General features: G+C 39.2%; 1 protein-coding gene across 15 annotated transcripts in view; it reads right to left on the bottom strand.

The window, feature by feature from the left end:
• The window catches only part of tns1a (tensin 1a), a 95,727-nt gene that overhangs the window by 32,635 nt on the left and 48,631 nt on the right, over window positions 1–14,461 (bottom strand). For 10 of the 15 annotated variants that reach the window (XM_044187378.1, XM_044187380.1, XM_044187383.1 and 7 more), the window contains 10 exons: window positions 8,845–8,894; window positions 6,941–7,112; window positions 6,569–6,619; window positions 6,330–6,452; window positions 5,318–5,382; window positions 4,668–4,751; window positions 1,110–1,222; window positions 966–1,026; window positions 773–848; window positions 255–399 (listed from right to left, as the gene is read on the bottom strand). In XM_044187378.1, the coding sequence (XP_044043313.1) occupies window positions 255–399; window positions 773–848; window positions 966–1,026; window positions 1,110–1,222; window positions 4,668–4,751; window positions 5,318–5,382; window positions 6,330–6,452; window positions 6,569–6,619; window positions 6,941–7,112; window positions 8,845–8,894 (940 nt within the window). Of the gene's footprint in view, window positions 1–254; window positions 400–772; window positions 849–965; window positions 1,027–1,109; window positions 1,223–4,667; window positions 4,752–5,317; window positions 5,383–6,329; window positions 6,453–6,568; window positions 6,620–6,940; window positions 7,113–8,844; window positions 8,895–11,223; window positions 11,323–14,461 lie in introns of those variants that run through there. The other 5 variants (XM_044187381.1, XM_044187375.1, XM_044187389.1 and 2 more) reach the window with 2 other exon arrangements.

Here is a 14,461-nt window from a genome sequence, read left to right as displayed (position 1 = left end):
ATTTTGCTCCGGTCATCTGTACTTGTCTTGAGTGTTAATAAACTTTTCTGGACTCCTTACTCACTTAAACTCAGCACTGACTCATAAACACACACACACACACACACACACACACACACACACACACACACACACACACACACACACACACACACACACATACTGTATTGTATTTTCCTTATGATCACACAATGATACAAAGCACTGTCAATCACAAAAACATAGACACACATATACTGTAAAAACACACCCACCCAGAGAGCCGTTACCTTTGAAGGTCTCATCCAGCTCGCTCTTCCCAAAAACCACCCCGAGGTCATGGATGGCACAGGTGTGGAACTGCACCCTGAACACCACATCTCTGGTCGGGTTTCTGTACCTCTTGTGGTAACACTTCAACTATGGTAAGAAAGGGAGAGTGGGACTGTGAAACATCAATACATTAATTGACGCATCAATCAGCCTGGCAATCTCTGCTTTCTGGGAGAAATATCTACTTCCTATTTTGGATTTATATCTCAATAGTTCTTCTAGCTTGTACTTTTCTTTCCATATTTTTCAAAATAACAAAATTACAAGTAATAAAACAATTTCTGTGACAAAGAAAAAAGAGAGATGGAGGGAATTTGTTGTTTTGTAAAAGAAGGAGGAATTATGCTAAAGTGATTAAAGTTGCAAAAATACAGCAAAAAAAATAAATAAATAAAAAATCAGGAGTACCTAGATTAAAAAGAAAAGGAAAGTTCAATAAGTATTATCATTCAAATCTTACCAAGATGTCTCCCTTCAGAAGCAGGCCGGGTTCAATAGTGATGCAGATACTGGTGTTGCTGTCTCCTTGCACATTGCTGTTATAATAACAATAATAATGTCTTGTCAAAATTCAATAACTGGATTCAGTATAGAGTCAGCTTTGCCCTGGACTCAAACACAAAACACAATGAACTGGGAAAAAAATTCCATACTATATTCCTGACGTATAGACTGGTTGCATTGCCTGGTAGATCTTCAGGAAAGGACGGCAGCCTGTGAAGGGAAATACACAAGGAAATTGAAACATTTTCAAGAAAAGCAGCAAAAACAGAGTTCTGTCAGAGGCAGACACTCACCTCCTTTGGCCTCAAAGTTGGGTATGCCGTGCATGATGACATGATGCAGGAACAGAGGCTTGTTGTTGATTTTTATGTGTCCAGACAGAAGGCCGTTGAAGTATTGCACATACCTGCAGACAAAAGAAAGCAGTGAAATCAAAGTCTCTAGGTCATGGAATACTGTTTTAAATATCAAGCCCGGTCAAAGCTGTGCATCAATTCCACACTAAATACTAAAACTACTTGACACTATTTACTAATATTAATGAGCCAACACTGTTGATTCATTAGTATTAGTATTAGTGGAAGTTACTAAACAAATTAATGTACTCCATTTCTTTCTGGACTAACAGGAAATGAATGACAGATGCCAATCAAACTGTGACTTTGGAATGCTACACTCCAATCCCCACACATCTTTATTACTTCTGTACAAAAATGCTTTTTTGCCTTAGTAGTAATGAATAATCCAGTCACTGCTTTTTAGAGATACCTTGCAAGGGAACAAATTGATGATCAAGGGGCAGTTTTGACATGATGGTGGCACTGGATTAAAAGTTATGAGATCATCAAAATAATTAGGGATCATTAATATCATCACCAAATTCCATGGCAAATCAGTTTGATACTTGTTCAGATACATGGTCTTAAACAAGTATCCCACCTCAGGACCTTCTGGCTAGATTACACACCAAATCCAAACAGAATAAACCCTCATCATGTGTGGTTCACCTTTATTCCAACGGCACCAGCCAGAACTGAATTCCACTCCGACTATAAAACAACCTTTATCCATGACGGTAAATGTCAGAGTGAATTGTTGCGTACAGAGGCCAGTTGGGGGTCTGTTGAGTTAGTGTGGTCTGGTTGTTAATGATGATAATGATGATGGTACCAAACGTGACCTTGACCGTGGGGTCGCCACATGCAGACAGCCCCCTTGCTCTGCTGTCAGTGGCCAGATGGTTTAGCCTCTCTGAAATTCAATTAAACTGAGCGGGGACGCCACTAGAGCAGCGCTGAGAGGAGGAAGCGGCTTGTAGCTACAGTACGTGTGTGTGTGAGAGATATGAGACGTAATCTGTCTTTTATCAAGAAATGATCCTTTATTAAAGGTTTTGCATGAAGCCTTTGAAACGTTAGCACACTGTACACATGCATATTAACTGAATAAGACTACAGCCAAGATTATTGTTTATTGTATTTCAGGCTTAAGACCATATTCCTTCTGTCACAGAGAGTGTGTTGCATCTTGTCCTTTGCAAAGAAACAGCAAACATAGTTAGAGGGAAATCCAAGATGTAGCTAAACAAGAAATATGAATCAAATACAAAGAGGGGCTCTTCAATTTGCAAACGGCCCTTTACTTCCTTTGCACCCGTACATTGAGCATTTTAAGGGAGATGTTATTGACAATTAAAATCCACCATAATGTATACAGCAAGTCATTTCAAAAGTCTCTATGCCTCTGTCATCAACTACATATTTCCCCTCCATATTACATTATTTTAAAACTGTTTGCTGATGCCCTGTTCCTGATGCCTGTCCTTTATCATCTTTGTGTGTGTATTTCTAAATTAAAAGTCATAAAAAAAGAAACTATTCTATAACTATAGAAACTAGAAGATTGCAACAGCAATTTGGTGAGAGTTCAATAAGGAAGACCTTTTCTCTCATGTTTTGCCGTTATTCCTCTATGGGTGAATTTCTGCTATTTCTTCCCGCTCTAATCTTTTCCATCACTGCTGTTTTCCCACGCTGTCACAGTCCTTGGATGCTGCTCTTTAAATTACATTGTGATCTTGTCATTCTGTCTTTCAAAGCTATGACCTCCAGGTTGTTCTGGTAGATTTAACTGTGTACATCCACCACCAGTGTCTAGACTGGAGAATCCTGTCCTTTCTCTCTTCATATGGGCCTACACCCAATGAAGATGCTTCACATTGATGGAGCATAATCGCCAACGTCTTTCTCTGTTGCAAACCTCAATAAATATTGTTACAAACTTCCATTTGATCTCTCCTTATTGAAATTGCAGGTGGAAGCAACACCTCAAGGTTGCATCTACTTGTGCCACAAATCAATTCAGCAAATTTCCAGCTGAATCTGACCTAATGGCACACAAGAGGCAGCCTGTCCTCTCAGCAAGGGTTGTTTACTGTAGCATTCTAATACATTATAACCAACATGGTAATCATTTAATGATACTAAAATGCTACATGTACCACCTTTAATCCAAACTTTTACAAGCTTTTATAGCAGCAGCCGCAGATTGAGCTCATCTTCTCTTGATGTTAATGTCACACATTCCAGACCATAATACTAGCAGACTCCAGGGGTAGAGATAATTATATCCGAAGCAGGAAATAGCAGCAGGGCAGAGGGCAAGCCTATAGACCTGTTAGAGAATGGCTGGCTGTCTAATTCACAAGCTGAAATGAAGTGGTGTCAAGTCCCCTGCTGTTTCATGTGTTTCTTCGTTTATTCCCTGCAACCTTTGTCCTGCTCATCCTTTCCAAGAAGCGCTCAGCTCAGGATTCCTCTCTCCGCAGGTGAAGAAGAGTGACAGCGAGGGGTCAAACCTTTAAGCAGTTGACTGTCTTATAATGCAGAGGGGGCTAATAATATGGTAGGAGCAGATTTATGACTTAAAGGAGGATGTCTCAGATGATACTCCCGCTAGAGGGAGCTGCATTCAAAATAAGAAATTGTTTGACCCATTCTGGTTTGGAATTTACTCGATTGTTTTGCTCTCTAATCATGGAAAGGACATTATCTCAAAACACTCAATGCTAGCAGTAGAGAAGAATTGGAGCAAAATATGCTCTGATGTGCTAAGAAGACAGGAATGAACTGCCACCAAACCCTGCAGCCTCCCCAGAGACACCAGTGGAATCCCTCAGACAGACAAGATAGATCGCTTCTCTCCATGCCATGACATTTACTCACAATTATCCCAATTAAAACTAAATTGGAGATAAACAGATGAAAAAAGGAAAGAATTTCCTCTGCAAAATCTTTCTAAAACAAAATGGGAGGGATGGAGCTGGGCCACAACACTGATCAGTCAGTTTGTTTTGTTATTCAGTTCTTCAGTTGACCGTTCGCTAAACCCCAGTGATTGTCCAATCATATCTTAGCAACCGTAACTAGGCAGGCAGGCCTCGCAAGCTTTAGATTATGCGACAAGTTGAAGCAGTGTGCATGGGGCTGTAGTAAGACCGATACTCTGTATATAAAGAGTTTGGTGTTTTTTTTTTTACCCTCTCCAAAAATACTAGAGCAAAATTGTATGGCATATATATGAGCATATTTGTCTGGTGTAACATCAGGGGTCAGGGTTTAGCGAACAGTCAGTGTCTTCCACTTTTTCTATAAAGCTTTACGAATCCTTAAAAACTACTTACTCATATTAACACTGTTAGTTGCTACTGTTATGCGAGCAACTCCTGAAATAGTTTTCAGTCTCTGTTCAGGAGTAAAATTCGGAAACAGCGGACAAAGCGCTGTAGCAAAGGTCAGACTCATAAAGCTTCAAGCAGATGTAAGCAAACAGGAAGTGAGGTAATAACTGACCTTCTCTGTGACGGCTGACCCACAGGAAGTGCTTTGTCCTCATAGAAGCGCCTCATGGCAAACCTGTCCAACGCCTGGTCAGCACTGCATGACACAAAATTAGACATATTAGTCATACTAGAGTGCATTTTGCAAATTGCAAAGTATCAACAATAACTGCCTGCATTTTGGAAGCCCTGGCGATTTTTTACCAAGTTTGAGATTTAGAGATACCCCCTGGCCTTCTGCTTTAGAAAGCAGTTTTAAATCCTCCTGGCTCCATCCCACCTATTAACATCTGGCTGCATTAAAGAATGATGATATTTTCGGTGTGCTTCTTCTCATAGGCCAGAAAAATAAGCTGGTCAGGACGGAGTGTTTTGACATAATAATCACATCTTTGTTTAATTTTCAAGGCTGCTCAAGTCCCAGACCTCAAGGCCTAACTGTGATTGATTGGTACTCATGTCCTTACAAAACCTTGTGAGGAGGAGATATAAAGGACCTAAGTACTTAAATTGCACTTTTTCCAGTACTGACCTGCTGACTGCCTAAATTCTTCACCTCTGCTGATCAATCTATTCCTTTAAACTCAGTACAGCCATTAACAATGTAATACTGAATTTCAAGAAGTTGTTGGATGTGTCTACTGATCATGACGTTTTTGATACCTTGCGGATATGTTGCTGTAGTGCATGTACGCAGCCACCACCACCCCTGTTCGACCTCGGTTCCCCTGTGACACAGAAACAGAGACAACAAGACTCAGTTACATGATTTAAAGTTTCAAAATGTATGAATGAAAAGATTATTTGAAAATCATTTCAAAGGGATCAAAGGCTTTTGTATTAATCAAGAAACAGAGGAACAAATAAATCCTCAGATGTGATGGACTGGTCAGTAAGCTGCATGATTTATATTTAAAAACTCAAAAGCTGGAAGCATAAATAACATGAAATAATATTTGATCTCTTTGCTTGTTTAATGTGACCGGTCAGAATCTAAAAGGCAACAAGTCTATTCCAGAGTAAAGCAGGGAAGCTGGAAAAATGTTTTCATTTCTGCTTCATCTGCACAGCATGTGCAAATACTGTATAGTAATGCATGTTTAAACAAGAGAGAATGGATTGTATAACTGTAAGAACTGAATAACTACAAGAATTTATGTTGATTTTAGGAGGGCAGCAGCCACATATGCATATGTCATTACAGATGTAAAGATAAAAAAACAACCACATTTAAAGGAATAGTTAGACACTACACTATAGTTTCCACAGGTTGTCTTGCAACCTCAGGGTGGCAAAGACTACAGAAAGCCACTGCTCCCGGCCAAAAAAGAGTCCAGCACACTACCCTCCTGTATAACCACAAATTGTTGTTTTTACACTTTGGTTTTTGTAAAGATTCAATAAATGAGGTAAAACGTGACAATTAGTGAGCTTTAGAGGTGCTGGTTTGTTATCATTGGACAGAGCCAGGCTAGCTGCTTCCAGGATTTATGCTAAACTAAGCTAACCGACTGCTGGCTCCATCTTCATATTGAATGGACAGTAAGAGAGTGGTATCAATCTTCTCATTTAACTCTCAGCAAGACAGCAAACAAGTATATTTTCCAAAATGTCGGCCAATAATTTCTTGACAATAAAAGATTATGTTTTCTTTCACAGGTCATCCCTGCTTTACCTTATTGTGTAGTACCACTACGTTGCGCGGGTCTCCATTGAGCCACGTGTCGATGGCCTTGCACATGCTGCAGATCTTGTCCAGCGCCGGTGCATGGTGGTCTGGCCAGCCAAACTCCAGAACCTGAGGGGGATTATCAGGACCAAAAGAAGGAAAAGACCCAGTTGAAGTATGATGTGGGTTCTTTTTGGTTTAATTCTAAAATAACAAAGATGATCCAGCTGCTGAGGTGTTCGTACCTTGTGGTTTAATTTTGATAAGTCACTCCTCCACTCGCTCAGGTTGAGTATCTGAAATCAGAAGTACAACAAATATAAATTTAGCAAAGCACTAAGATTTTTCCCCCTAAAAGACCAAGAAATATCAATACAGAGTCACATTCATGCAGTGAAAAAATATGATGGAAATTTCTGTACTGACCAAAATCAGAAACACACCATTTGATAAGATAAACAATTCAGAAACATCCATCAAAAAATATATTTTCAGAAAACTCTTAAAAGGACACAATCTGACCAATTTTAGCAGCAAAGGACAAAGTTGCGTAAACAGGAAGCACAGGAAGTGATACGAGTCGCATGTCCTGGATTCACTTGGGGGGTGTTGCTCACCAGATAGTGCTCGCCATGTTTGGACCGCAGCATCGTCGCCACCTCCTTGAGGTTGGTGATGTAGCTGCGTTCCTCGGCGCCGGCGGGGAAACAGACAGAGATGATCCTCTCTGTGATGTAGACCAGGTCCACCTCATAGCTCTCCTCCATGGCCTGAACAACACTCTGACTCCTGGAGGGGCAGAGGGAGAGAGAGGTGTTTATCTGGTGCTTTTGTATCCAAGCGGGAGGATAATTTCATGGTCGAACTGAACACCTCTCAACCACACAGTTTAGGTTCAAACTTTGTTGGCGAACATCTGCCCTGCTCTCCTTGAGCAAGAACCAGAGGCAATGATTGCAAAGGAAAGAGTGCTATTCTATTCAATAAAAGCACACACTGAGTTTACACTGTACAAAAAATGCATTTAATTTATTCTAAAGATCAGATTCTATTTATCTATTTCATTCTTTTCATACAAGGATCATTTCTGATTTTTATTACGCCACAGTATGCCTGCAAAATGTGCATGTCATGAAGACTCATTCAGTCAATCAAGAAAAAGGATTTTCCATCCTATAATCTCAAATCAGAACAGAGATTGGTCCAATAATGAAAGGTGCTTTTGTGCAGATGGCTGCCAGCACTGGTGGATTCATCTTAAAGCTGAAGCATCTAATTTGAGCTTGCAAATGAATTGCATTAAAACTACGCTTGCTTGGTTTGTTGCTTAAGTGAAAACAGTCTTTGTAAAAGTAACTGATGCCTACATGATCTGAAAGTTTGCTGTGATCCAGTCGACCTACAAATGGACCTTTCTGGAAAAAAGGGGCAAGTGAAGTGAAATTTCTTTATGCTGATCAATAATTACAGTCTGGCTTATCCAAGTATGCATTGATTTCATGATTTTCTGGCCAAAAGGCACTGAGCTAAACTTGACTGAAAAGTGAGTTCAGGAAGGTTTTGGAAAGGCTTTTGGACATCTAGGTTACATATAACTTTTGATTGTTTATGCATTTAACTGACTATATTTCAATATGTAGCAGGTCCTAACCAAACATTGAAATATAGTTGTTTATATGATGTTGAAACAGCAGTTAAACTGCTAGTATGCATGTCTAAAAAACTTTCACTTTTTAGCCAGATGTAGCCCTCTGGATGTTTTGTGACCTGTAAATGATCAAATCAGTGCTTACTGGAATCAGTACAGTGTAAGAAGTTTGGATTTGGTGTAAATTAACCATTAACTTGACATAAGAGTCAGGTTTGTTCACTCCAAACTGCATTCCAATTTTCAGTGATTATCATCTTTACAAGGACTGTTGTGAATCTTTTTTACTGCTGCTGTGAGAAAATTTCTAGAACTCTCCAATTTCTCTCGGGGACTAAGAGTTCATCGCAAACATCCACTTGATCAAATGTAAACTCCCGCAGCTCACTCTTATATTTCTTGGAAAGGAAAAGATTTACAATCCTTCACTGACTGTTGACATGACCTCTGCTGGTATTATGCAATCTATTTCACTTGCTAATCAGCGATCTGATTTATTGGCCAGTGAGCATACAGTAAAGCTCTACATGAGAAATAGCCATGCCTGAAGAATAACACACAACAGAGAGGTGGAATGATAATTTACATTCCTAGAAAAAAGGTGAAATGTCCAGCACAAACAGTCGTTTTTTGATGATCGTCATAAAATAGTTGAGATGGGGATCACAATAGATTTAAGGGACTTACTACTACTTTTGGTTAAACTTTTCCTAAACTGTTAATGCTGGAGGAAAATAACTCACTTGATCTATTCTTCATTTTTTCCATATACATTTACCATTCCTACAGCTATTTTCTTCTGATGAAATAAGTGTGTGCATCTGTGCATCTGCATACAGTTTAACCCAATCGTATTACAATGCAATGTCTTACCGCGACTGCTTTCGCCTTATCTCCACACTCTTGCAGGACCTCGTAGATCCCTGGAGAGCGCACATACACATATACAAACACACAAAATACACACACATGCAGAAAGTGGGGAGAGAGGAGGGAGGGAGGGAGGGAGGGAGGGAGGGAGAAAAAATGATTCATAAGCAAACTCCATCTGGTAATGATGATGATGTTATTGAATTACAATCTGACATAAACTATTAGGGAAAAGTCAGATCACAGAAGCAAAATAAGAAGGGAATTAGAAGAAGGAGAAGGAGAGAGGAAAGAGAAAAGAAGACGATGTAACAGAAGGATAAGAAAGAGAAGAGGTACAGTAAGAAAAGAAAAAATAATAAGGAGAAGAAAGAGGAGAAGAAGAAGAGAAGAAGCAGGAGAAGCAAAGGAAGAAAAGTGGATGATGGAGAACAAAATGAAGAAATATAAGAGGAATGGAAGATGGAGGAAAGAAAAGGAGGATAGGTATGGGAGAAAAAGGAGAAGAGAAGATGCAGGAGAAGAAGAGACAACAGAAGAAGATGAAAGAGAAGAAGTACAGTAAAAAAGGGAAGAAGAGATTGAGGAGAAGAAAAAAGTTGAGGAGAAGGAAAGAAAGAGAAAAAACATCACAATACATCAGTGTGTTCCAGGAGGAAAACCACCCTGACTCAGGTCTTGTCAGGACTTCGGCACACACTTTAATTATCCTGTCCTGTATCTAGTTATTTACTGAGGAAAGAGTGGAAGTCAGGCTGTTTTACTGTGACAGGACTGCAGAGGGAAATTGTTACTAAATATGCTGTACTGTCGAGGAATCGACTGCATAATAGATGCTAGAGTTGGCTCTTCCTTTTACTGTTTGTCGGCCCAGGGGAGAGCGTGTCTGTATGAGTCAGCTGCCATCAAAAAGATGAAGCCATCCAAAAAGATAGAACAACAGCTGGATTTATCTTCACAGACATCCTCTCCTTTTTCCCACAGCGTCAAAAAGAGTGAGCGTTCAGCTTTACTGGTCAAGTGGTTAAACAGAGATATTGGCAAGAAGGGTCTCTAATCATGGAGCAAGGTTAAACACACACCCCATTGCTCTCCATATTGCTGCAGAGCAGCCTCTCACAGATGAAGCTAATCCCACCCCCAAGAGCCAAAATGGGAAGCATAATTCTCTGTGATTTGACAGGAACCAGATGCTAGGCGGGCCACGGATGCTGGTGTTTGCAAAATGAAACAGCCTGTTCACATGGGGCTTCGGGGTAGTTACGCCGGTACATTTCACATCACAGGAATAATCTGTTGTAGCAACATGGGTGCACGAACGCCTCGTGAAAGTCAATGCCGCATGTAAAGTCGATTGTACTGTATCTGTCCATTTAAATGCACTTTTCACATGAGAAAACTAGCTTTCACAGTTAAAGGCTGGCTCTCATTGTCAAAAACATCCCATGAAAAGACCAAAACCATCAATAAATGTATCCTTCCAACATATTTCCTGTCTGGCCAAAGCATGATATAACTTATTCCTCAGTGGCATAGAGCTCCATTGTTGCCCGGAACTATTAAAGAGTGACATGTTCCTTCATTACCATGAGGACTGTAGTGTATTTTGAGTGAATCCCACATACACCGTCCTGCTACTAACCGGTGCATTAAATGTGTGTTAATCTGTGGCTGAAAATACTCCTCAACACATTTGCTACTTACTCCTGTTTGAGTAACATTTGCTAAAAAACTACAGTGCCCATTACTGAGACTTAAAAATAAATAAAATGAAACTATATATTTGTGACCTGTTCGAGATTTTCAGCTTCAGTAGGAATTAATTGTCTTGGGGTGACGTGGACATGGATTCCTCATGTCAGCCAAAGTAATTCAAGGTAATTAAATCCCTATTTAATAGACATAGAGCTATATTGTCAATGCACAGTATTTTTATTCCTCACATGACCAGCTCTGCAATCAACCATCTTGAGTTATCTAATGACATGAATGTCTGCAAGTAGTAAACGTGGGAATTGTTCCTATCTCTACCATCAGTATGATGTGAGTGAAGCCTGGGTACCACAGTAAGGGTAGGGAATACTGAAAGTATTGAGAAATATACTAATGCTTTGTTTGTTTTGGTCATTTTATGTCCAATAAAAATGTAGAATAATTAACCATATCTTTTAAATAAATACAGTTAAAGAAGCTTGTTGCTTATTTTAGCATATATTTCATGAAAATAAAAATCACAAATCCTTTTATGCTGAGGAAGACCATGTGATATGATCGAAAGCTTTTAAGCAGTAGACAACACTTTTCAAAAATTGGTAAAAACAGTGAGACCTAAAAAAAGAACATTTTGCAGTATTTTGGACTTCCTGTGTGGGAGTGGCCTACCTTGCTGAACAGGTGCCCAGTGCTCCACCTCAAGGATGAACGCAGGTGGGCAAAATGCCTTCGCACGGAGCTACCCAGAGGCATGGCTAGGTACGGGAATCACTTCTCTATGTTTTACTATTTAAATCATAAAATAAAAACTATGGCTATCACGGTCAAAATTTCCAGGCAGAATTTGGCGTCGTATGTCCGATGTCATTTTGTTTTTTTCAATCAGAAACCATCATCCAAATTTAATCTTCAAGTGCTAAAAACAAAGTAGCTCCAGTTCCTCATGATAGAAAAGATGCTAGACTCTGCGCTGTTTGTGCCAAACTTCATCAGCGATTATGTAATATATGATGATGCATTCCTCCTTCTCTTCTTTCCCTCTTGACTGTCTTCATCCTACTTTCTCCAGCTTTCTCTCGTCCTCTCCCTCATGCCCACTTTGTGTTCTCTGGAACTACTCCTCCCACAGTCTCATTATCTCTCATTATTACTGACTCTCCCCCCCTGCGTCTCTTGTCTTGACTCCTTTTTTTCCCAAAGCCATATGATTGTGTACTGTATGGTTCCTGTGAGGATATACAGTATGTTTGTACTTGATGATGCATGTGTTTGACCTTAATTACCCTTAAGAATCTAGTGGCTTAAGTGATAGTTTACCAAAGCATAAAATACAGAATGAAAACAATATTTTTTTGTTCCATCTTCATATTTCCCTGTTGGTTTAAGCAGTAAAATGGTTATTCATTACAACTGTTGTGGAATTGGATGAAACCTTTTTTTTCCTTTGTATGCTTTGTGCACAGTCATACAAAGTTACAGCAGTATCTTTGATTGACAGTGTCTGGAGCTTACATGCATGTCTCTACTCACTCTATATCCTCTCCTGAGCCAGAATCTGATTTAAATAATCCCCATGAAACAGGCCCCACACTGACTCAATTATGGTCACAATGGGGTGTTTCGACTCAAAACCACCATGAATGTATCTTATATGGACTAACCAAATAAACATTCCACCAGCACTTCCCCCCCTTCTGTCCATACACCATGCACACAAACACATACAGACATACACATACATGGAAAACCCCATATGATGATGATTCTTGGATTTAAGTATCAACGAAGACAGCAGGGATTCCAGGATGTAATGGTTTCCTTTGAAATCCAGCCAGAATGTATAGATTTTAACCAATGAGCACAAGACAAGATCCCCATTAAACCCGAAATGAAAGCAACCTGATATGATGGGATAACACAAGGAATGCTTTGATAAGAGGTAACAACCACAACAAAGATATTTTGGTTAAACAAAACACATGGATGATAAATCAGCATCACGACATCAGCTAAGGATGTAACTAATTTCTAGTATTTACTCCCAAACATCAGTATGTCACTGTCAAATTGTTTGTGACAACCTTCTATAATTACAGTAAAAAAAAAAAAAAAGACCATGGCCAAGACAATTAGTAGCCTCTGTCTTGGTATTTTTAGTGCTAGCATTTCTCATAATTACACCCACATTTCCTATAAACCCTGTTGCTCGCTGTTGCAAGAGAGGGTGTTGCTACTTGTATCAACCCGTAATCCACTGTTTTGCTGTTTGTGCATTTTTCTAAAGAGGATGAACACAATCTTATGGCTTTTATTGCACTAGGAAAACAGCACCTGCTTCCTGTTAAGTACACATAATTACACATATTAATCAAAAGTAATGTAGTATTGATGTTAAAGGAATACTACACAATAATCTATCTTTGGTGGCATATTCCTATATAATGCTACACATAACATTACATTAAATTGAAGATATCATTCGGATATCATTCAGTCCCTGTTTGTCAGACTCTGTCCTTCTTCTCTTTTTCTCTGTGTGAATTCACAGATTGTGAATTAATCTTCATACCAACTGGTGTACACAGACCGATCTGTGTTTATAATCTCACTCTGAATCACAGCCGAACCTCTGCTGCCGATCTAAACATTGAGGCGATGTCTGACGCTAACACTGACTCATTATCGTGACTCACAAAAGAGAGAAGAGAAAAAACAGGGATGCAAGACATCAGTGCTCCTTTAATCTTGTGAAAAAATGTTGCTTCTGGTTTCATGAAAAAGAAAATAAAGACGTGGGAGCCCCTTATAATCTAAAAACATTTCAAACAAGCTAACAAATTTTTGCCTTTGTGACTGCTGGCTTGAATAAACTGTTTTCTTTTTGCATTAGTAGTGGTTCTCTCCTCTCTTATTTTTCTGGAATCTTGCCTTCTTGGAAACCCACTGCCCGTGCCCACACCCATCATGGTTTAGCAATGTCAAGCTAAACATGTATGTCTAGTCTCGGGCCAGGTTTTGGCAGCGATTTCTGGCACAGACGAGACACAATTTGCAGTGAACTGGCAGCAACAGATGTCACGGCAGCTTTTCTCATTTTGTAAGGTATGTACCAAATATTTCTTTACACTGGCACAGAACAGAGAGAGGGTTAAATCATTTACCTTAGGCCACCTGGTTGCATTGAGTCAGAGGTGTGCCACTGGAATAATCATAAAATAATGGAAATAATTCAATTTGCATTCAAATGATGCATAAAAAAACAAAGTAAAATAATAAAAAAGATCATCAGCTTTGCCAATTAAGAATTTTTGTTTACTTTTTTAAACTTTAAATTATACATTAAAAATATTTTTTTATTTGATTTACTGTGTCATATAACTAAGTTCTCCTAATTTCTCCTGTTTTACCATTAACAGTTTCCATTTCATGGTCCCTTTAATTTAAAGTTATGTAATCCATGTGGCATCTAAAATCAAAAGAAGTCAGAGTAGCAACTGGAGCTCTGATTGGCTAGCTGTTATGTATTGAATGGTGCTGCCACCTTCTGCAGTGTGCAGGAACAGGTGGTGGAATGTGCGTGTTGGGTCAGCGCTCAGCCATTATAATGAATTTATTATTTATTAATTGATTATACTTAAACACAGAAAGAATAATAATTATTCCAATTCCGCACTCCACACTGCCATACTCAATAGATTGTACAAGAAAGAATGCTAAATTATTTACCATCTGCATCTGTTTTTAAGCATCAAACAAGAGGTCATCCTCAGTAATGTGTACTGTAAAGATTTTAGTTTCTGTAGGTAATGCTCTTTTTTTGTCTGTCCAGCCATAGTGGCTATTGCCGCTGACGCTAACTACCTGCTTTCTTCAATTCGAAAGAAACCAGAAATATAAAACTTGCTTC

The sequence above is a fragment of the Siniperca chuatsi genome, linkage group LG24 (genome assembly GCF_020085105.1).
Source record: "Siniperca chuatsi isolate FFG_IHB_CAS linkage group LG24, ASM2008510v1, whole genome shotgun sequence".
NCBI lineage: Eukaryota > Metazoa > Chordata > Actinopteri > Centrarchiformes > Sinipercidae > Siniperca > Siniperca chuatsi.
The sequence above is the reverse complement of the archived record's forward strand: the minus strand, read 5'-3'. Positions and strand labels throughout refer to the sequence as shown.